Source organism: Chiloscyllium plagiosum, chromosome 3 (assembly GCF_004010195.1).
Source record: "Chiloscyllium plagiosum isolate BGI_BamShark_2017 chromosome 3, ASM401019v2, whole genome shotgun sequence".
NCBI lineage: Eukaryota > Metazoa > Chordata > Chondrichthyes > Orectolobiformes > Hemiscylliidae > Chiloscyllium > Chiloscyllium plagiosum.
Genome location: NC_057712.1, coordinates 87,337,333 through 87,362,579, shown reverse-complemented (window position 1 = coordinate 87,362,579; position 25,247 = coordinate 87,337,333). Strand labels below are relative to the sequence as shown.

At 39.9% G+C, this 25,247-nt stretch overlaps 1 protein-coding gene across 6 annotated transcripts in view; it reads left to right on the top strand.

The window, feature by feature from the left end:
* The window catches only part of usp45 (ubiquitin specific peptidase 45), a 158,199-nt gene that overhangs the window by 98,684 nt on the left and 34,268 nt on the right, over positions 1 to 25,247 (top strand). For 5 of the 6 annotated variants that reach the window (XM_043685574.1, XM_043685580.1, XM_043685569.1 and 2 more), the window contains one exon: positions 16,552 to 16,639. In XM_043685574.1, the coding sequence (XP_043541509.1) occupies positions 16,552 to 16,639 (88 nt within the window). Of the gene's footprint in view, positions 1 to 10,357; positions 12,636 to 16,551; positions 16,640 to 25,247 lie in introns of those variants that run through there. The other variant, XM_043685603.1, reaches the window with a different exon arrangement.

Sequence of the window (25,247 nt, the reverse complement as noted above, 5' to 3'; positions counted from 1 at the left end):
GAGGCTCAGAAAAAGGTGGGGGACTTGAGGTATGCAGAAGTTAAAAACATTTGTGCCCACCAAATGATAACAGGATGCTCTAAGACAATTAAGAATATTTGCCTTAACATCAGTGAATCTGTGTAAACAGGACATCAAGTAATAGCATTCACGGCTGTTCTCTTGTGAAATTAATGAAAGAGTTTAATTCTGACCCTGAAACAAAACTTGGTACTATCAAAAGTCTTGTAATTGATGGTCAGGTCCTGTCAATTATAATGGATTCTCATAGCCCCTTGCAAGCAAGGCAGACACAGAGAAGAAACATCTTTGCTGTTACAAGACCCTGATTTGAGAGTTCAAAAGGACACTGGAGAGAGAGAGACCATTTTAGTGATGAGGTTGTTGAAGCCAATAGAAAATCTATGGATTGAATTCAATTGCATTTTGGGACTTTATGATGATATTGAGTAGCTATTAGCAGTTATTAAATACAAACTCTGTAAAAGGTAGTGTTGATGAAGCTTTAACTTACTTGCTGTTCTTGCAAACCATTCTATAGACCTTACAGACTGCCCCACTGTCAATTCTAACTAATCAGACCTTATGTCTCGTTTGAATTTGAATCACAACCCTGAAAAGAAAGCATGTTTAATTCAAAGACTCATGAATCAGTTTAAGTGCAACCTTACGGTAACATCTCAGCCTCAGGTACAGAATGATTCAGAGTTTAAAAAGCAGGAGTCTGCTCCGAGCTTAGAAATTATTCTAGGCCTAACATTGAAGAGATTCTGGCACAATGTATTGGGAAGCCATTTTATGGTCAAAAGTTTGCTCTTCTTGCTAAGAAGCCATTTTCTAAAACAAGTGTATCTGACATGTGAGCTGTGCAAGGTTACCTTATGAACTCTCGAATTAGCTCAGACTCTTTATGATAGGAGTTTATCTTGCTCGCAGGTGCTTAACTCAGTTGAGTATGTTTTTCCCACCTGATGAATGGCTTAGGGCCTGTAGGAGTGGTTAGTCAAGCGTACCTGTCAATTAACTTCCTTACGAATTATTGTCTTTCGCTGTTATCTTTGAGGAGAAAGTGAGGTCTGCAGATGCTGGAGATCAGAGCTGAAAATGTGTTGCTGGAACAGCGCAGCAGGTCAGGCAGCATCCAGGGAACAGGAGAATCGACGTTTCGGGCATAAGCCCTTCTTCAGGAATTCCTGAAGAATGGTTGGTTTATGTTATAGGTATCAGTGTTATGTTGTAACAGTGATGCTGTTGGTAAATAAAGGAGATGACTAAAATTAAACGAATCTGTCTGTAAGAGGTTTTTTATCCCAGACCTCCAAAGAGTACGATCTCCGTGAGTCCATAAGGGATTCCCTGAGCCATCTCAAATCTGTACTTTCACACTATAGCCAAGTTTGCAGATGACACAAGAATAATTTGAAGGCAAGTCATGAGATTGACACAGTCTAAACAATGTTATAGAGAGATTAAGCAAGTGAGCAACATTTGGCAGATGGAATATAATGTGGGAAAATGCAAGCACATTTATTTTGACATGAAGAATAGAGCAATCAAATATTATTTAAATGATTACAGAAAGTTATAGAACAGAGGGATTTTGTCCACGGATCACAAAAAGCTAGCATCCAAGTTCATCAGGTAATAAGGTAGATAAATTGCGGAATGGGACCATTCAGCGCAGCCACTTTGGCGCGGTCTGTTTGCTGCAGCCCATTTTTGCCGCAGACCCATTTAGGTGCAGAACTATTTCGGCGCAGCTCATATTTATTCCTTTTCAGGCTTAGTTAAAAGCATTAATGAAAGCAATAAAAATAATGTTTACTCTCTTTCGTTAAAATGTTAAAAACAAAAAAAAAAGTTAATTATGAAAAATCTAAAATATGACGTTTATTCAAAATTATGGGAAATCCCTCGTAAATACTCCACATCATTTCTCTCACTAAATCTTCTTCCGAGTGCTTCCCTGAATTTCTTTAATTTCAACGGAATATCGTGCCCTGCTACGAGATGCACATAGTAAATGTCCCTTCCTCTCTGAACTTTCGTAAACTGTCAATAAATTTCCAAATAACTGAATGTTCCACTCCAAGTTCGCATTGTAATCTCCTGTGGGCAGCTTCTGCATGATTGTTTGTTCTGTCCTCATTGTTTAAAGTTTGATTAGATTAGATTAGATTCCCTACAGTGTGGAAACAGGCCCTTCGGCCCAACAAGTCCACACCGACTCTCCGAAGAGCAACCCACCCAGACCCATTCCCCTACACCTAACACTGTGGGCAATTTAGCATGGCCAATTCACCTAACCTACACATCTTTGGATTGTGGGAGGAAACCGGAGCACCAGAGGAAACCCACGCAGACACGGGGAGAATGTGCAAACTCCAAACAGACAGTTGCACAAGGCGGGAATTGAACCTGGGTCCCTGGCGCTGTGAGGCAGCAGTGCTAACCACTGAGCCACCGTGCTGCCCATTCTTTAATATAAATTCCGCATTCCAATTGAAATAAGCGGTGGACGCCATTTCCTCTGCGTAACCTTCTACCTACACAGTTATCCTCGAACCAGTCCAGCAGCGGTTGCAGTTCATCTGGAAGCGCATCAGCCAAATGTTCATCAATGTTTTCAATAGGAATAAATGGAACACCAATTATCATTTTAGCTCTCAAAGAAAATTCCAAGTCAATGTTAATTGGTCTTGCATTTATTGGGCGGCACGGTGGCACAGTGGTTAGCATTGCTGCCTCACAGCGCCAAAGATCCGGGTTCAATTCCCACCTCAGGCGACTGACTGTGTGGAGTTTGCACGTTCTCCCCGTGTCTGCGTGGGTTTCCTCCGGGTGCTCCGGTTTCCTCCCACAGTCCAAAGATGTGCACGTCAGGTGAATTGGCCATGATAAAATTTCCCGTAGTATTAGGTAAAGGGGTAAATGTACGGAAATGGGTGGGTTACGCTTCGGCGGGTCGGTGTGGACTTGTTGGGCCGAAGGGCCTGTTTCCACACTGTATGTAATCTAATCTAATCTAATCTAAAAACATTGATGCGCTTCTCGGGTGAACTGCAATGATGTTGAGTATTTACAAAGGATTGCCCATAATTTTGAATAAAGGTCATATTTTGGATTTTTCGTAATTAACTTTTTAAAAAATTTTTTGTTTTTAACATTATTACTAAAGAGAATAAATGTTATTTTTATTTTTATTGCTTTTATTAATGCTTTTAACTAAGCCTGAAAAGGAATAAATGTGAGCTGTGCCGAAATAGTTCTGTGCCTAAATGGGTCTGCAGCAAAATGGGCTGCGCCAAACAGGCCGCGCCAAATCGCTCGCACCAAAATGGCTGCGCCGAATATCCTAAACCAGGCAAATGGACTGTTGGCCTTTAGTTTAAATAGAACGGAGTATAAATGTAGAAAGGTTTTGCCAAACTGTACAAGACACTCGTCGTACTATAGATTGAATACTGTGACCATTTTTGGGCCTTTACCTAAGGAAAGATATACAGGTATACTGGCATTGGAGGTACTCCAGATAAGGTCAATAGGTTGAGCTATTACTCATTAGAATTTAGATGAATGAGAAGCAAGCTTATTGAAACATACAAGATTCTTAGGGGACTTAACAGACTAAATGTGGAAAGGTTATTATCTTTTGTGGGGGAATTTTGGACCAGAGTACGTAATCTGTTTAAGGGATCATATGGTAAATATGAATATATAACAACAAAGTAATACATGTTGGGATGTTACGTAAGTATAAGGTCTATGTTGCATGCTTGAGTCAGCCTTGCATAACTGCAGTCTGTCAGATGACAAAAGGTGAAGAAAGATGACCACGGCACAATATGAGGGTCTGCAGCAATCCAGAAGGCAATTGTGGCAGAGCCTGATTGATTAAGGGGATATAATGTAGGCTTAGTGCCATTGATTATGCTAATGTAATGGGAATAGAGCATAGCTTTTAAAACAACATAACTTTAGAGTACTCTCGCTATTCAGGGGCTTTCAGGGTTGTCTGCTCCGGTGGCCATAACTTTTGTTTGCAAATAAAGGCTTACCATCTTGAGGAATCCTCTACGTCTCCTGGTCATTCCTAAAAGGTGCTATCAACCAAAACAATCACAAATTTAAGTCCAAAATAAGGAGGCATTTCAGACAGTAATGAATCTTTGGATTCGTTAGAAGACTGTAAAGGCTGGATCATCAAGTATATTCAAGGTTGCGATAAACAGATTTTCCACCAGCAGAGGAATCGAGGATCATAGGGAAAAGGCAGCTAAGTGGAGTTGAGGATCATCAGACCAGCCATGATTTCATTGAACAGCAGAGAATACTCAATGGGCTAAATGGCCTATCTCTGCCTCTACATTTTATGGTCTTGTATGTCCTCTATAGATGTAATTACCCATCTGTGCTCATGCCAAATATATGTCTCAGGCTTTTTGTATATTCTTAAATGTAAACCTTATATGAAATGGTCTGGCTAATCCACATAGTTGTGCTGTACTGCAAATGTACCTGCATCGGTTGAATAGAAGCTAACCCATTTAAGTTTGTTTTATTCATTCACAGGATGTGGGTATTGTTGGCTAGGCCAGCATTTATTGCCCATCCTTAATTGCCAGACCAGATGAGGATGACAGTTTCTTTAGTGGACATTAGCGAAACAGATGGTTTTTTTCCAACAGTCGGCAATGGATTTGTGGTCATCATTAGGCTCTTTTAATTCTAGATTTTATTTTATTCACATTACACCATCTGCCATCGTGCGATTTAACCCAGGTCCCCAGAACATTACCTGAGTCTCTGGCTTAACAGTGTAGATCGAGTATGGCACTGGAAAAACACAGCAGGTCAGGCAGCATATGAATAGCAGAAGAGTTGATATTTCATCAGGACTGGAGGATCCTGCCCAAAACATCCACTGTCCTGTTTCTCAGATGCTGCCTGACCTGCTGTGCCTTTTCCAGCATCACACACTATCTACTCTGACTCTCCAGCATCTGCAGTCCTCACTATCTCCTCTGGATTAACAGTCCAGTGATAATAGCACTAGTCCATTGCCTTTGTTAAGAAATCATCTCCACAATCCTATACTCAATAATTTTGCAGAATAATTTCTTTTCTGATATATTGACTGCTTCTGGAAAGTTCTGTTCATTACCTAAATTAGTTTACCCTGCTAGGTACATCTTCAAATTCATATTTGTCTAACTTAATTTCCTTGACGTAAATCTTAGTTGATTGTGCTCTGATTTTTTTTTCAGTGTTTTGCAACAGCACCTCTAATAATAGATTATAGTACTTTCCCTCCTACTGATGTCAGGTTAAATGGTCTTGTTTCTCTCCTCCTCTTTTATTAAATAATAGGGTTATATTTCCTATCTTCCAAATCATTCTAGCATATTATTCTAAGATATAGCACGTTTTGGAAGATTCAAACTAATATACCCACTATCTCTATAGCTAAGTATTTTAAACCCTAAGGTGTAAGCCATCAGATCCAAGGTTGTCACTGTTTTACTCATTTTTCAGAGGAGAATCTTGGTGTTTGTTATAAGTATTTCATTCTAGAAGAAAGACACAAACAACTAAGTATTTCACCAGGCTGCAGGGTGTGAGAAAATAGGCAATATGGTCCACATCTTCCGTAACTGTGCTATGGTTCAATAGGATTGAGCTCTGATTATGCCATTTGTCCCCTCTAACCTTCTCTGCCATTCAGCAAGGTCATGGTTGATCTGATTGTTGCATATAACAATTGATGTGACTGATGTTTACCTGCATTGCATGCGTACTTGTTTAATACATAATTAATGAAAAATTTAGTGCATAACACAGTGGTTGCAATTAATGACATTTGAGTCTTTTAAAATATTCACAGAGCATTCTTATGTTGCTACTGATGTGATAATGTTTATACCTCACTCCCCAATAACGTCAGCACACGCTGTTGAAAAGTTATAACTTCTGTAATGTGCAAGATCTCTTTGAATTTGTTAAAGTTAGGGTCTCTGCAGCAGGATAGGTTGTTTTTGTAGTAAGCTGCTGAGTGTCTGGTACTAATCCATGCGCTGTTAATTTTATTAGTGTTACAGCTGGCAAATGTTATGTTGGGGCAGATTGTGTACATTGCTACAGGGCCCTTCTGTTTGTTTTCCACTATATTGAATTTTAGGATTGCTGACTTCTGACTGATCAGATGAACAAGTGATTGACACTTCAATTAGTCATTAAGCACTTACAATAAACTTTAAATAAAAATAACACCAATATTCCTGTTGATGTTTGTCTTCATATCAAAGAGAGAATTCTTCGTAAGTCCTTGTTTGCTAACTTTGAATATATTAATCTGTTTATTGCTAAAAATTGCCTTCTTTCTGTTTTGCTTTTTGTATAATCATTCCTTTTCTGCTGTTATCTTACAGTTTCATTTTTTTTCCCTTGTTGTAATCCTTTTCTTCATTCTTGATCACATTTTCAACACCATACATATAAATTGCCTAGCCTTGGTTTTAATCATATCATTTTTTTTTGTTATTCACAAAAACCTTTTTATGTTCTGAAATGAAGATGTTTAAAATATTTTGTGTTCTGTTTGCCATTCTATAAACGGCACTGTGATCATAACCTAAGTTAGCCAAGCTTGAAAAGTTTATTTTCAGGCCTTATTCTTTTAAGTGTGGATTGGTTGGGAAAAACACAAAGATTTGTTTCTCATTCTCTCAACTTTAAAGCAGCACCTCAAAGAAAAAAGGGCATAAAATAAGTGAATTGAATGATTTGTGTTACTGCAAGTGGTATAGTATTTAAGGAGATATCACAAATCTGTAAACTACTTTATAGACTCAGATCTCTGTCAGGTACATAGATATGAATCTCAAGCAAAAGATTTGTAATAAAAGTAAGAAGTACCTTTTGTACACGAATGAGAGATTGTGGAGTGCACGTTTAGGGCTTGCTGGACAAGTTTGCAGAATGTGTACTGCTCACACGGCAGATAAACACCAACTGGGATCAAAAACAGACTGTTTTGGAAAGAGAAACATAGGGTGGAATCTAAGAAGCCCCTGAACAACATGGGTGATGGTAACAAATGGGGCGGAATCACACTACAAGTTCAGAATACTCTATCTTAATGTCGGAAACAACCTGTTGCATTTTATAAGCAAGAACCTGACATTGGGGTTAGATTCTCACTAGCAGCAGTGAGCTATCTATTAATGGAGGACTATTGTTATTGACGTTATTAAGGACATGAGAACTAGGAACAGACCTCAAACCTGCTTCGCCGTTTAATATAGTCATGCTGTTCATCTTGGCCTCAAATTCACTTTCCTGCCCAGTTCCCATAATTCTTTAATTTGTTACAAATTGAAAATCAGTCTGTCTTAAATTCATTCAGTATCCCTAGCACTGTGGGGTAGTGAATTCCACAGATTCACAATGATTTGAGAGAAGTAACTTCTCCTCATCTGTGTTTTAAATCTGCCAGTCCTAATCCTAAAACTATGACCTCCTGTTCTAGATTGCTCCACCAGGGTGATCGTCTTCTCTTTGTCTACTTTGGCAATCCCCTTTAGCACCTTCTATGCCTCAATTAGATTTCCTCTTGTTCTTCTAAACTCTAGCCAGTATAGACCTAAACTGCTCAATCTGTCTTCATTAAATGAGCCTATTATCTCTGGAATCAATCCAGTGAACCTTCTCTGAATTGCACCAATTCTATTATAAGTTCTGTCAATTAAGGGGACCAAAACTATATACAGTATTCCAAATGAGGTCTCACCAATACCTTGTACAGTTGCAATAACACTTGCCTATATTTATACACCATTCCTTTAGCATTAGATGCCAAAATTCCATTTGTCCTCCTTATTAGCTGCCAAACCTGCCCTTCACATCTTTTTCAAATCTTTCTCCTCTCACCTTTAAAAATATGCCCCCCTACTTTTGAACTCCCCCACCCTACCGAAAAGACCCTCGTCATTCAGCTTCTCTATGCCCCTCATGATTTTATATACCTCAATAAGATCACTCGTCAACCTCTTCCACTCAATTGCAAAAAGTCCCAGCCTATCCAGTCTCTTCTTATAACTTAAACCTTCCATTTTCAGCAGCATCCTGGTAAATCTTTTCTAAACCCACTCCAGTTTAATAATATCCTTTCTATAATAGGGCGACTAGAACGGCACACAGTGCTCCAGAAGAGGCCTCACAACTGTCCTGTGCAATATCAACATGTTCCAGCTCCTATACTTGAAGATCTGAGCAATGAAAGCAAGCATGCTAAATGTCTTCTTAGCCACCCTGTGATGCAAATTTCGAAATATTACGTACCTAAACCCCTAGGTCCCTCTGTTTTACACTACACATGGCCCTACCATTAGTTCTATAAGTCCTGTTCTTTTTCATATTACCATATTGTCCAAATTAAATATCATCTGCCACTCCTCAGCCCATTGACCCAATTGATAAGATCTCTTTGTAATCTTAGATAACCTGCTTCACTGTCCACTAAAATACCAATTTTGGTGTCATCTGTAAACTTACTAATCATGATGCCTCATTCAAATCATTTATATAAATGACAAAGAAAAGTAGACTCAGCACCAATCCCTCAGGAACACTGTTGGTCACAGGCCTCCAGTACAAAAAACCAACCCTCCATTCCCACTTGGCAAGCTCACCCTGAATCCCATGTGATCTCATTTTAGTTATTAGTCTACCATGCAGAACCTTGCCAAAGGCTTTACTAAAGTCCAAGTAAACAATGTCTACCGATCTGCATTCCTCAATCATTTGGTTACGTCATGAAAAATCTCAATCAAGTTTGTGAGATATAATTTTCCTTGCAATATCATGCTTTTTTTTTCTCTAATTCATGCATGAGGACACCCAGATTCCTTTGCTTCGAAGCATTTTGAAGTTTCTCTCCATCTAGATAATTGACTTTTCATTCATCTGATCATAATTAATAATCTCATACTTAGCTCTTTAAACTCCATCTGCCAAATTTGAGCCCATTCCCCTAACACAGACATATCCAATTGTAAATTTATTGATTGTTTATTGCAACTTGCCTTTCCACTTATTTTAGTGCCAGCTGCAAAGTTGGCTATAGTACATTCTAACCCTGCATCCAAGTTAGTAATATAGATTGTAAGTAGTTGGGGATCAAGGACCGAACTCCGTGGCAAAAAGATCCTTGTCCAAACTTTCTGCTTTCTGTTATTTAGCCAACTTTCTAACCAAGCTAATATATTACTTCTAATCCCATGTGATCTTTCTTGTGTTAAGCTTTTGCATGACAGCTGACCAAATGCACATGTCGCCTCATTAAAGAGAAAGTGATGGTGTAGTAGTATTGTTGATGTATTAGTAACCAGAGAGACAGATAATAATCTGTGGACCCAGGTTTGAATCCCACCACAGCAGATGGTGAAATTTAAATTCAGTAAAATCTAGAATTAAAAGTCTAAACACCATGATATCTTAATTGATAATTATAAAAATCCATTGGTTCACTGATATCCCTCAGGGCAGGAAACTGCTCTCTATCTGGTCTGGCTATCGTGTGGATCCAGACCTACAGCAATGTCCACTGAAATAGTCTATCAAGCCTTTCAATTGTTTCAGCCACTAAAAAGGTAAAAAAGGAATGAAACTGGATGGACCACCTGGCATTGTTTAAGGTACTTAAAAAAAAGGCAAACACAGCCCTGTTGACTGTGTAAAATCTTCCTTGTTATCATCTGAGGGCTAGTGCCAATATTGGTACAGCAGTCTCTGTCTAATCTAGTCATGCTCATGAAATAATGTCTCTCGTATAACGTTTTCAGACTGCACCATCACCATCCTTGGGTTTGTGCTGTCCCATTGGCAGGGCAGACTGAGCAGATTTGGTACAAGATTAGAGTGGTGATAGAAAAGCACAGCAGGTCAGGCATAATCTGAGAAGCAGGAAAATCGATGTTTCGGGCAGGAGCCCTTCATCAGGAATGCTGCCTGACATGCTGTGCTTTTCCAGCACCACTCTAATTTTGTCTCTGAGCTCCAGCATCTGCAGTCCTCACTTTTGCCTGAGCAGATTTGGTGGCACTATGATATACAATCCTCAACATTGACACCAGACTTCATAAAGACTCATGACATAAGATCAAACATGGGCAAGAGAACCTCCTGCTGATGGCCAAACATTTACCTTCTACTGATGAAAAGTACACCATGTTGTACGTCACTTGGAGGAGATACTGAGGCTGACCAAGCTGGTCAAGTCGTAAGGGATGTAGCTGCTGGACTGGATGTTTGACAGATCGTGAAACCTGACATTGCCCTTGCCATCTAACTCCCACAGGTACTTCTCCCCATGACAGTATCAGTATGAGGGGACACCACACAGTCCTTCTGGAAGCACGGTCTTTCTGGAGACATTGAAAATACTCTTCAACAAGTTGTGTGAATCCAGCATCTCAAAACTGGGCATTCGTGGCATGCCATGGGCCATTCGCAGCAGCCAAATGATATTCCAAAGCATCTACAACCTCATGTACTGGTATATTCCACCACTCTACCATAACCATCAAGTCAGGGTATCAACCCTGGTTCAAAGAAGAATGCAAGAGGACATGTCAAGAACAGCACCAGTCATTCTTAAAACTGAGATATCAACCTAGGTGATCCTCCAGAACAGGACTACCTGCATGTCAAAGTCCATAGCCGTTAGAATATCAAGTACCGGCTAATCCTTGATATTATAGTACTAGCTAGTGATTAACAAGGCCAGAGTGCTCTCTAAGCTGCACAGCCACTCCAAGGTTCAGTGAATGACGTCCCGATGAATTGACCTCCAGTGTTAGAAGTTGCTGCTGCGCAAGGACTTTATAAGTCCATAGACCAAAAAGAATTTTGAGTAAATACTGTACAGGACCCAGCAATCCCATAAGCAATAGATCAGATCTAAGTTCTACAGTAGTGCCAAATCCAGTTGTGAATTGTGGTAAACAAGTAAACAACTCGCCGTGCAAAAGATAAAGCTGAGGTATTTGCATCTCTCAGGAGGAGGAGGAGGCAGCACAAACATCCCTGTTCTCACTCATGGGGTATCAAGCACATCAATGCAAAAGATAAGGCTGAAGCGTTCACAGCAATCTTCAGCTTGAAGTGCCAATTAAATGTTCCATCTCTATCTCCTCCACATGTCCACAGCACCATAAATGCTAGTCTTCAGCTAAATAAGCTTACAGCGCATAATAGTGTCCAGAAACAGTTGGAGGTACTTGATATTGTAACAGCTATGGACCTTGACAACATGCCTGTAATTGTACTGAAGACTTGTGCTCTAGAACTTGCTGCACCCTCAGCCAACATGTTCTGGTACAGTGTAAAACTACACAACATTCAGCATGAACTGCCAGTGTCATTCAGATAGACAGGGGTTTGATATGAGCTCTGAGAAATTGCTTGATCGGAATAGGAATGGTCATAATTGAGACATTGGGCTCATTTTTGTCCTGAACCTAATTGCAGTAGTGTGTTCCTGACTTGTTTTTGGTCAGAGCAAACCAATTATGAGCCATTGGATTTGCAGTCAGTTAGCAAGCCATGCTGAATTTGTCAAAAAGCATTTCTAATCAAAGGGCCCCAGAATACTTCAATGGTTCTTTTCATTGTTTAAAATTTGGAATTGCCTTCTTAAGGCAGATGTGAGACACCGTTTCTATAAAGGATTGATAATCCTTGGAAGTCGGTTCCTAAAAAAAAAAAGGTTGACAGCATACTAAATTCTATTTCAAAGTGGTGGCTGTTGTTTCAGTGCACCATCAGTGGTTTTATATTGTATTTCAGAGAAAATGGTTGGTGGCTTGAAATTGAATATTATGGTTCAGCATTGCGGCTTTCAATTTAATTTTCACAGTAGAAAAATGCAAACGACATTGTTAAATCCATACCTTCACGTTTGAGATAATTTATCATAGAATGTTATTACTATTAACAGCAGTTCAACCTGTTCTGTCATGCTACTGCTGGCATTGCACAACAGGTTGTGGTGCTATGGCACTGGCTTCCATATGTCATCACATCTGTGAATGTTGTATTTAGCAAACATTCTAGGGTCCTTGGCTAAAGCAATGATCTTGCTTGCAGCAAGTGTTCAAGGAGAAAAGAGTGTATACACTTGACTGTCAGATATCTGTGTATTTAATGAATAGCTGGAAACCAATAGTATGTTTTTTTGGAATTTTCTCCATATGGAATTTTGAAGTTCACAAATATATAGCTATTTTCCAGTGGTTTGAAATGTTATTTAGCAATATTGTTTTTAAAAAGAAGTGCATTGGTAAGGAGTAAAATACAATAAGTAGTGATTGTAACATTACAGCTGTGATAGAAATACTGCTTTCACAATGTTGTTCGTGAATTCCAGAATATTAACTGAATGTGAAACATTAATATATGTCAACATCAAGATGATGTGTAACTTGGATATGATGGAGTACCAGCTGCTTTGTGAGTCTTGTCTTTTTCAATGATAATTCTTACAAATTCTTGCAGTCTATCTACGCAATCACCTGATGAAGGAGCTACGAAAGCTAGTGCTTCCAAATAAACCTGTTGGACTACAACCTGGTGGTGTATGATTTTTAACTATCTATGCAGTCTTTCTTACATACTGTAGTCATTGGTGACACGGAGAGAGTATTGATCCAGTGATACAGAAAATTTTGAACAAGTAATTTTTGTTACATGAATGGATGGTTACTTGATAGACAAGCAGATGAGGCAGATAGTATGGGAGTTCACTGAGTAGATTTTGCTCTCCAACTCCTGTCAGTATTCAGTTATAAATACTGTTAGGAATGATGTATCTTTCCAGATTTGCAACCAAAGCCGAGTCCACAGCAAACCTCTCAGCTATTAAAACTGCCAGGAGAAAGACATAGAAAGTAATAGCGATATGAGATTCTATAACTAGAGGGCAGATGGGTCTTGCAACTGTAGATGTGATTCCAAGGTGACATGTTGGTTCCTTGGTATCAGTGTCAGGGTGTCGCTGAATTCAGTTGCATTCTGAGACAGGACTGTAATAAACCAGAAGCTGTGGTCCATATTGGTACAACAGTATAACTAGCCAGATGGATGAGGTCCAGCACGTCGATTTTAGAGAACTATTATTTTCGGAAGAAGATTAGCAAGTAGGACCACAAAAGTAGCAGATCTGGATTATTTCTGGTTCCATGTGCTAATATGTGTAAAAGTAGGAGGATAGAGCAGAGGAACAAAGGGAAGAGCACGAGGGTTCTTGAGAAATTTGGTTCCTGAGGAAGGGCTTTTGCCTGAAACGTCAATTTTTCCAGCTCCTCGGATGCTGCCTGATCTGCTGTGCTTTTCCAGCACCACTCTAATCTTAACTCTAATCTCCAGCATCTTCACAACCCACTTCTGCCTTCTTGATAAGTTTCAGAGAAAATTTACCAAATGTCTCCAGGGCTTATGAATTTTAGCTACAAGGTTAGGTTGGAAAAACTCTGTTTCTTCTCTTTGAATCAAAGGAGATTAGGTGGTGATTAAGAGATGGGCAAGATTAAGACAGGTTTAGCTAAGGTATAGATAGAAAAACTGTTTTTCCCAGTTAGTTGATGATAAAACATTAAGGGAACACTGATTTGAGGTTTTGGACAAGAGATGATTGGAGGATGAGAGTAAGATTTTTTTTACACCCTAGCTCGTAGTGACCTTGAACCCACTGAGTACACAGTAGGTAGAAACCGAGAAAATTGATCTTATAAAGAAATTTATTGAGCACCTGTGTGAAGGAAACTTTTTTTCCTTCTTGCGTGAGATGTGGATGGCGCTGGCAGGCTCAGTACTTTTTTGCCCATGTCTAATTTGCCTTGAGTTGAATGACTGAGAAGACAGTCAAGAGTTCACAACATTGTTCCATGAATGATTCTGTGAATGCATGGCTGAAATGATGGTGCAGAAGGAAAGGTTTAGATTCCTGAGGTATTTAGACCAGTTCAGAGATGCTGGGACCTATGCAGTCTGGAAAGGTTGTACTTCAACAGGGGCAGGAATAACATCTTTGTGCGATGTTTCGATGATGTTGGGAAGAGTTGTCAGGGAAATGAGGGCTAGGATGTTGTATGAAGAAGGAAAAATGAGTTGTACAAATGATTGGGAGAAATAATGGCACTAGCATAAAAAAATAGTGAAGTGTTAGGCAAAGTCTAGCTAAGTAGAAATTGACTAAGATCCAGTCCAGGGCTGGAAATGTGTTGCTGGAAAAGCGCAGCAGGTCAGGCAGCATCCAGGGAACAGGAGAATCGACGTTTCGGGCATAAGCCCTTCCGAAACGTCGATTCTCCTGTTCCCTGGATGCTGCCTGACCTGCTGCGCTTTTCCAGCAACACATTTCCAGCTCTGATCTCCAGCATCTGCAGACCTCACTTTCTCCTCTAAGATCCAGTCCAGGTGTACAATGCCGATAGTAAATGCATGGAGCATCTTAAATGTGATTGGTGAGCTTGAGTGTAAATAACTGTCTGGGAACCTGTCATAGTATTAATAAATACTGGCCTCAAAATAATAAAGGACAGGACTGAGTAATACATAACCCATTTACATGGTGTTCAGAATAGATAATGAAAAAAAGGAGGTTGCAAGGTTGATAAAGGAGAATATAACTACAACTTGTATAGTCTATGTGTAGTATGTAGCACCTTTAATGTAATGCAACTTTCCAAGTAATTTCACCAGCTGTAGATATTTTTAATCAACCTGTTCAGATTTGATACGATATATACACCTGAAGCAGGTGGGACTTGAACCTGATAACTAATTTGTTAGAGCTTATTGAGGAAGTTTCAACCAGACTAGATAGAGGGGAAAGCGAGGACTGCAGATGCTGGAGATCAGAGCTGAAAAATGTGTTGCTGGAAAAGTGCAGCAGGTCAGGCAGCATCAAAGGAGCAGGAGAATCGACGTTTTGAGCATAAGCCCTTCTTCTTTATGTTAAAGGTGCTACATATTACACATACACTATACACTATAGATAGAGGGGAACCAATAGATGTATGTTGTGTTTGCACTTGCAGAAGGCATTCGACAAGGTAGCTCAAAGAAGGTTGAGTCACAAGATAAGAGTCTGTGGTGTTGGAGGTAGTACATTGGCATGGATAGAAATTGGCTAATGGTCAGGAAACACTAAGTGGGGATAAAGGATCCTTTTTCAGGTTGGCACCCTGTAACCGTTGGGATTCCACAAGGATCCAAGCTGGGACCACAACTGTTACATTACATTAATCACTTGAAGGAAGGAAGCGAATGGAATGTAGCCAGATTTTTAGAAAACATAAAATTAGGTAGACATGGAAGCTGCAAGAAGGATACAAACAGTTTTCAGAGAGGTATTGATAGGTTGAGTTAGCAAATGGAGTACGATGTGGGCAAGTGTGAAGTTCATTTTGGAAAGCAGAGAAAAACTACAGAAAGCTGCAACATTAAGGGAATTGGGTGCACTTGTGCATGGAAACACAGAAAGGTGGCACACAGGTGCAGCAGGGAATCAAAAAAGCTAATGGAATGTTGGCCTTTATTTCAAGGGAGGTGGAGTATAAGAATAGGGAAGTCTTGCTGCAACTGTACAAGGTGCTAGTGAGACCACATCTGGGCTACTGAGAGCAGTTTGGATCTCTTTATTTAAGGAACGATATTGTTTCATTGGAGGAAGTTCAGATAAGGTTCACGAGGATGATGCCTTGTATGGAGGGATTGTCTTATGAGCAAAGGCTAAACAGGTTGGGACTGTACACAGTGGAATGTAGGAGAGTGAGAAATGATCTCATTGAAACATATTCTTAAAAGGCTTGACATGGTAAGTGACAAGAGGATGTTTCCCCTTGTGAGAATGCGTAGGACCAATAGGCATAGTCTCAGAATAAAGGAATGCCATTTTAAGACTGAGAAGAGGAGGAATTTCTTTACTGAGGGTTGAGAGTTCTTAGAGCTCCTTGTGCAAGACCCTTGTGTAATTTTATGGCTGAGATATATGGATCTTGTTTTGGAGGGAAATCCAGGGTTATGGGGAAAAGCCAGGAAAGTGGACATGAAGAATGTCAGTTCAGCCATGATCATATTGATTGGTGGAGCAGGTTTGAGGGGCAAAATGGCCTGCTTCTTATTTCTTATAGTATTATGGTCTAGCAGGTTGGTTTGAAAGTACTTTCATCCAGCTTTGATGAACTGAAAAATAATCAGTCTGCTGTAAACAAAACCTACTCCTAAACCAGTTGGCAAAACTGGTCAACAAACTGTAATCTGGAATTATAACCACATTGCCTAACAAACACTGCAGAGAATTATTTTTAAAACAGGTGAGAAATGTCCTGATGGTCTGTGAATAAAAAAAAAAAATTGCCTTTTGTAGATGCTTTTCAAAATCATATCAGCCCATGGAAGGGAATCCCAGATATTGAAATCAGATGATGAAACTTGAAAATCTGTACTCCTTTTTTTATCACCATATTGATATACTTGTCTGCCCAACAGAGCACCACACTTCAGAGGGTACCAGCAGCAAGATAGCCAGGAATTGCTTCACTATTTGCTGGGTGCCATGCGGATTGAAGAAACTAAGGTAATACGTGAAATTCTCCTCTATTGGAACCTTATTCAAAAGTATCAATAGGCAATTAAAACCTTTCCCATTCATATTGTACTAATATTTCCATGTGGTTAATATGTAAGAAAATCACTATGTATGATTATTGCACGGTTGAAACCATTATTACAAATCTCTGAACAGGGACTTGAATCCAGGCCTTTTGCTCCATAAAACCATAAGGTTGTAAGATATAATTGTTGAATTAGGCCATTCGGCCCAGCAGGTAAGCTCTGCCATTTGATCATAGCTGATACGCTTCTCAATCCCATTCTCCTCCTTCCTTCTGTCCTTAAATGACTTGGCCAACACAGCCTCCTGTGGCAATGAGTTCCACAGATTTACCACCCTCTGGCTGAAGAAATTGGAAATCATCTTAATTAGAAAGGGGTTTAACTTTGAGGCTGTGCCCTCAGGTCCTAGTTTCTCTACTTATGGAAACATCCACTTTATCCAGATCTTTCAATATTCTATAAGTTATCATGAAATCCCCCCATATCCTTCGAAACTCCAATGATTAGAGTCCCAACCTGTTTAGCCTTTACTTACAAAATAATCAGGAATGAGCCTGATGAATGCCTTATGCCCAAAACTTCGATTCTCCAGCTCCTCGGATGCTGCCTGACCTGCTGTGCTTTTCCAGCACCACACACTCAACTTCAGGCTGAAAAGAAGTGAGTAACTTTTGCACCACACAACTCCCAGGCAATGACCATTTCTAATAAGAGACAATTTAACCACCTTCAATAGATGATCAATAACATGAATATCACTGAATTCCTCACCATCAACATCTTGGGGAGAGTTACTGCTGACCAAAAGCTGAACTGAACTAACTTGTGACTATAAGAGCAAGTTCCTAGTTAGAAATACTGCAGCATGTAACTCGCCTTCTGACTCCTCATAGCCTGTTCACATTTACAAGGGCAGTCACAAGTGCAATGGAATACTTCCAGCTTGCCTGGATGAGTGTAGCACCAACAACACTCAAGCTTGACACCATCCAGAATAAAGCAGTCCACTTGATTGCACCATCTTCACAAACATCCATTTCCTCCAGCACTAACACTTAATAGCAGCAAAATGTACATCTACAAGATGCATTGCTGAAAATCATTAAAGATCCTTAGATAGCACCTTACAAGGCCACAACCACTTCCATCCAGAAGCAACATTCACTCTAATTTTTTTACTCGCTGCGTTGCCCTCCAAGGTCCATGTGCAGCAGCGACTTCCAGAACTGGAAGTCAACGTGTGATTGGTCTATCAATGCTGATTGTCATGTGCCAAATGTCATGACAGAAGTGTGCACGCTGATCAGTTTAGAGGGAACATTGCCTAGGAGGAGTTGAGCAGCAGACACATGGGAGCATCACCACCTGCAAGTTCTTAAAGCCATTCAACGTCCTGACCTAAAAATACCTTGTCATTCCTTCAGTGTTGTCTGATTAAATTCTGGCATTGTGGGTGGACAGCAGTGGTTCAAGAAGGCAGTTCAAAATCACTTTCTCAAGGGCAACTAGGGACTAGAATAAACCCAAAATTAAACAAGAGGCATTTGAGTCATGATGGTCATGGAAAGTTCTGTATAGATGTAAGTCTGTCCATCTTTTGAGTGTGCCAGCACCACAGGAACAGCTGTGGTTGCTAGAAGGTTTCACCATCACTTGAAGTGAAATGACATCCTATGAATGAATACTTTTTTAAAGACATCTATTTTTGCAGATCAGTATTTCTGTTTTATAGAACTGGTATCTGCCAACTGCTGAAGTATTTTATTTTCAGTGTTACATAAGTTTACTTGAAAGTTAAAATACATCCAGCCCTTCTCATGGCAACATTGGCCGCCTTCTTCAACAGGTCAACTAGGGTAATAGAGAAAGTGAGAACTGAGGCAAAACAGCAATAATGATGTGGGGGAAGGAGTCAGATGACAGTTAGCTGGCCAGGACAAATGTTTAATTGTAACCTTTTGAAAATCTGCCATTAAGGAACAAAATTTCATTGTAAATTTCATAAAGTGACAGAAACTGGATTACTAGAAAAGATATGTATGAAATTGTAAATGTTGTTTCAGTTAATATTTTGTGTTTGTGGCAAGGAAACTGCCTTTATGCTTGCCCTGTACCAGACAACATACTCTGTTTAACAGTGCCTGATGAGATAAACCTATCAGTGAAAATCATGCAAGATGCCCAAAATTTTTTCTACCTCCTCTGAAAACCAGAACAACTGCAATTCAGGCAAATGTATAGACTAAGGTTATTTATTTGTACTTTAATTAATATACAGGCAAAAAGCAACAATGCCATATTAAGAAGTTGGAATCAGCCCATAAATGATTATATATTCCCTTAGAATGTGTTTCTTAGTCAGTTAAACTGCAAGATATTTGAACCTAAAATTTGAAGTTTATTTCTGGCTCATCAACTGTACATGTCTGTATTTATTGTATGTGCTTAATCTAATTTTTCCTTTGGTCTGTGAAATTTGAAATTCCTGCCAGAAATAAAGTTGGTAGGAAAAACAACACTTTCAGTGATTGGTTCATTTTCGACTTAAATTGTTTATAAAACATCCCAAATTAACCAGTCAAAAAGCCTCCTAAGTCACAGCTAGCATCGTTAAAGGAGCAATGATATATGCTGATAAGTAGCTGCACACACATCTGGTTTCTTAAGTGCCTGTTAATGTCCTAACCATATACAATTTGATTAGTACTAATAAAAAGGCCCTCACATCCTGACTAATTTCCAGGTCACTCAATTTGGTCTGGTCACATAGACTGTCCTCGACTGTGACTTAGAATAAGAACTAATTGGAAGAACTTCAACTTGAACGGTGGAATAAAATGCAGAATTTTCTTATTTAATCATAAGCTCTTCAGCAGTTTTGGATGAAGTGACCTCAGTACATCAGTGTGCTGGAGTATTCCAATTAGTTATTTCTATTAATTTGACTGCAGTAGGAATGTCCAACAGTGGAAGAAGTTACCTGGGAAAGTGCCAGAAAGCTACTTTCTTGAATGAATGAATGAATTGAATAAATGAAAAAAAAATTAATTGATGTAATTTTGATTCCTCTACATTTAACAATTTAGAAATACCATATAGAGATCTTAAATGGGTACTCTGCCTGCTGTCTTACTGTTCAGAAAATTTTAACATGGGAGAAAAATTAAGTTACAAATGTCATTGGAGTTCTTATGAAGTCCTCTGCCAAGTTAATGTTCATTAGGTGTAAAATAAAATATGCAGAAATTACATTATATTCAAATTGCTTGTAATTGTATTGACTCACGACTAATGTATTGTTTTTCAAGTTGTATCATGGTTGATGATGCTTTGTATCATGCAGTGAAGTCTGTTTTCAATTTAAATTATACATTATTTTTGACTCGTTGTGTATCCTTGGGCAGAGTAGTAAGGGACACAGCTACGAGGCAGAAACATAGCAATGACTTGAAGGGCTCTAGACGGTGTGACAAAATTAGACTGGCAGGTCTATGGATCTATTCAAAGTGCACAGCAGTGACAGTTGTGCCAGTCAGAACCACGGGTACCCGAGCAGCACAGCATTGTCTGTCCTGGGAACACCACAGCTGTTAATCGAGTTATTGTTGTGGAGTGTCATAACCATGTGGTGTCGAGAGAGGGAGAGAGCCTGCAGCGACGTGCCTGCCACCGGAATCCTTTAGCAGGATTGCCACCACGAACATTTTCTTGTTCAGGTTGTTTAGAAACCACATGAAGGATATGTTGTAATGTGCATGAATTATCCTTGCTAGTGAGCTCAACAAAACTCTTCTAACTTGATGACTGAGTTTGTCTTCTCTGAAACACCATATAAGGAGAAAAACTGATTATTGATATAACCTCTTATAGTTCAGGTTTAGATGCATTATTCTTGAGTTCCTTAAACAAACCTGTTGTTGTAGATTCTATTTGCAATTTGTACTTGAGTTAGATAAGGGGGGGAAGCTATAAAGATGATGGGAGAATGATAATTGGTAAGTCCCTTAGGGCAATTTCTTCCAATATTATTTGCGATAGATTGATTAGTGCAAAGGCTTAGAAAAAGTTGAAGCCTGCTGTTTATTGATTAATGCCTTTCACCACAGTCACTAGCACCCTGACCATGCAGGGATGATGTCTTTGTTTGACCTAAATAAATGGTTCAATGCACAAAGCTTCACAAAAGGGGCTGTTGATAGTCCGAAACCTATTTAGCGGTACTCAGCTGAGCAATTACCAATTCACTGCTAGCGTGATTATATTGTGGTCACAGGGTGGAAAGGGCAAATTGAAAACAGACTCACTGACCTGGCCACATTCTCAAATTGGCTAATATTGCTTAAAAGTAGGGCAACAAACACATTTGGATATGTAGTATAAAATTTTTATTTTAGGAGTATCTATATACTCCTAAAATATGGTGTGGATTTTGAGCATAGTTCTGTTTAAAGTATGGATTCTAAAAGAATAATAAATATGGGATATGTTATTTTTCTCTTAATAAGATCTTAGTCATATGACTTATAAACTGTCATATTACTATATTAGCCCTTGATAATTAAAGCATTTTTGGAATTATTCAGTCCTTTAAAAGATCGTGCAGTCGTTTGAAATTGATCAAGCAAAGACCTTCTGTTCCATAGAAAACTATACAGCTCATAAATGTCGAACCCAGAACTTCCTATTTTTTTTAATCAAGCTTCCCAAATTAACAGCATTGTATATTGCCAAGTGTAAAAACAAGACTTGCAACGAGTGCCTCCCTAGCGCACTTGAAGTAAGGCCCTTCTGTTTCTGGTATCATTACAAAAGTTAACGATTCAACAAAAGTTAAAGATTTTAAGAAGTATGCAAGAAGTATTACCCAATTTACCTGTCTTTTAGATTCAGGTTGACTGAAAACACGGACCATAGAGTCATCAAAGTCTATAGCGGAGAAAAAGACCCTTTGGTCCATCAAGACTGCTCTGGTCAAAAACAATCTATTCTAATATGTGTTTCATTGAAGACAAACTCAGTCATCAAGTTAGAAGAGTTTTGTTCAGCTCACTAGCAAGGATAATTCATGTATTTGGCCTTAAGTCGTTTGGCATTGCAAGTGTACATGTAACTATGTCTTCTGTTATGAGCATTTCCACTTCTACCACCTTTAAAGGCAGTGAGTTCCAGATTTCCACTGTCCTCTGAATGATTTTTGTTGTGTCTCATCTACTCTAAAACTTCTGCTTCTTTCTGTAAATCTATGCTGCAGAGCATTGATCCATCCCACAAGGGGAAAGGTTTTTCCTTTCTATCCTGTCTATGGACCTTAATTTTACAGAGTTCAATTATGTCCGCATTCAGTTTCTTCTGCAACTCATCCTATCAATTCTGTCTTCACTGCTCCTTGGATGCTGCCTGAACTGCTGTGCTCTTCCAGCACCACTAATCTAGAATCTGGTTTCCAGCATCTGCAGTCATTGTTTTTACCTCTGAAACTCTCCAGCCCAAGCAACATCCTAATAAATCTCCTTTGCGACCTCTCCAGTGCAATTATATCTGACCTATAATGCAGTTTCTGGAACAGCGCATAGTACCCCACCTGTAGCTTAACCAATGTTTTATACAGTTTTAGCATACCTTCCCAGTTCTTAAACTCTGTGTCTTGGTTAATAAAGACAAGTAGCCCGTAAGCTGCCTTGACCACCTTTGTACCTGTCCTGCTTCCGAAAGGGATCAATATACCTGCACACCAAGTTTCCTCTGATCATTGGTGCTTCCGAGGGTCTTACTGTTCTTTATGTATTCCATTACACTATATGATATAGAAGCAGAATTAGGCTATTCAGCCCATTGGATTTGGTCCGCCATTTGTTCATGGCTAATATGTTTCTCAGTTCCATTCTCTTTCCATACCCGTAAATTTGACCCCTTCCCATTCAATAACCTATTTATCTCTGTATGAAATACACTCAAAGACTTGGCCTCCACAGTCTTCCACAACAATGAGTTCCACAGATTCACCACAGACATTCCTCCTCATCTCAGTCCCTTCACTCTGAGGACGTGTCCTCGGGTTCTGGTCTCTCCTACTACTGGATATATCTTCTCCCCGTCCACTCTATCCATGCCTCTCAGCATTCTATAAGTTTCAGTGAAACCTCCCCTCATCCTTTGCAACTTCACTGAGTATAGAACCAAAATCCTCAATCCCTCTTTATATGACAGTCCCCTCATTCTTGTAAACTTCCTCTTGACTCTGTTTAATGCCTGCACTTACTTCCTTAGATACGGGGCTTGCAAAAACTGCTCACACTATTCCAAATGCAGTCTGGCCACAGCCTTATGCAGCTTCAGCTGTATGTCTCCACTCTTGTTTTCTTGCCCTCTTGAAATTAATGCTAACATTGCATTTGACTTCCAAAATGCCAAATGAACCTACATGTTAACCTTAAGAGAATCCTGACACTAGGTCTCCAAGTCCCTTTGTGTTTCAGATTTCCAAAGCCTTTTGCCAGATGTAAAATGGCCTGTGTCTCTATTCTTCTAACTAATATGCATAACCCCATACTTTCTCACATTGTATCCCATCCCCCACTTTTTTGCCCACTTACCCAGCATGTTCAAGTTCTTCTGCAGCCTCCTCAACACTTATGTGCCTCCAACACAGCCTCCATCTATCTTTGGGTCATTTTCAAACTTAGCAACAATGCCGTCAGTTCCTATGTCTAGATCATTAAGGCATAACATGAATAGTTGTGGTCACAACACAGAACCTTGCAGAACTCCACTGCCATCCTGAAAAAGATCTCTTCATCCCTACTCTTTGCCTTCTGCCAGTCTGTCAATCCTCTATCCGTGCCAGTACTTTGCCCCTAACACCATGGACTCTTATCGTATTTAGCAGCCACTGTGTGGCAATGTCAGTGGCTTTCTGGAAATCCGAATGAATCACATCCACTTGCTCTACTTTGTCTAACTTGCTCGTTACCTCCTCAAAGAATTCTAACAGATTTGTCAGACCTGACCTCATATTGACCAAGCTATGCTGACCTACCCCCATTTTACCGTGGGCTCAAGGAGGCTTGAAACCAGGGGAAATAGCTGGAGAGGAGGAAAGCACAGCAATATTAATGGAATGGGATTCCAAGTACTCTGCAATCTCATATTTAATAATAGACTCTAAAATCTTGCCAACAACTAAGGTCAGGGTAACCGGCCTTTAGTTTATTGTCTTCTTGCATTTTTCCAGTTTTCTGGGACCTTCCCTGACTTAAGTGGTTCCTGAAAGATTACCAATGCCACTATAATCTCCTTAGCTATCTGCTTCAAAACTCTGGGGTGTAGTCCATCTGATCTGGGTGACTTATCGACCTTCAGATCTCTCCGCTTCTTCTTGAACAAGAATGAACCATCAACATTTAACTTGACTAGCTATGTTATTTAAATTTAAAACTCTCCTACACGCACACACTTTTTACTGTAGAGGAAACAGCCCTTTCCTATCCAGATGTCCCAAAAATTTCTGATATGAATTTTCATATTCCCAAGCTGTTTAACTACCTGGGAGCCAGTTACACTATTACCAGTAGGCCTCGATCATTGATAACTGGTCATCATTTCACAGCCTAATTAGCCACTTAGAGACAGAGATGTACAACACAGAAACAGACCATTGGTCCAACTTGTCCATGCCAACCAGATATCCTAACCTAATCTAGTCCCATTTGCCAGCACTTGGCCCTTATCCCTCTAAACCCTTCCTATTCATTTACCCAACCAGATGCCTTTTAAATGCTGCCTCCACTACTTCCTCTGGCAGCTCATTCCATACATGTACCACCCTCCGTGTGAAAAAGTTGCCCCTTAGGTCCCTTTTATACCTTTTCCCTGTCACCCCAAACCTATGCCTTCCAGTTCTCGACTTTCCCCACCCCAGGGAAAAGACTGTCGATTTGCCCTATCCCTGCCCCTCTTGATTTTATAAACCTGTGTAAGGCCACCCCTCAGCCTCCGATGCTCCAAGAAAAACAGCCCCAGCCTATTCACCCTGTACCTATAGCTCAAATCCTCCAAAGTTTGTGAGCAGATTTGTAGTTCGGGTGCTCGTTGTTGTGGTTCTGTTCGCCGAGCTGGGAATTGGTGTTGCAGACGTTTCGTCCCCTGTCTAGGTGACATTCTCAGTGCTTGGGAGCCTCCTGTGAAGCGCTTCTGTGATCTTTCCTCCGGCATTTGTAGTGGTTTGAATCTGCCGCTTCCGGTTGTCCGCTGCAGTGGTCGGTATATTGGGTCCAGGTCGATGTGCTTATTGATTGAATCTGTGGATGAGTGCCATGCCTCTAGGAATTCCCTGGCTGTTCTCTGTTTGGCTTGTCCTATAATAGTAGTGTTGTCCCAGTCGAATTCATGTTGCTTGTCATCTGCGTGTGTGGCTACTAAGGATAGCTGGTCGTGTCATTTCGTGGCTAGTTGGTATTCATGGATGCGGATCGTTAGCTTTCACAACACACTTCACATTCAACAACCACATATATGAACAAATCAACGGCACACCCATGGGCTCATCCATCTCTGGACTCATAGCAGAAGCG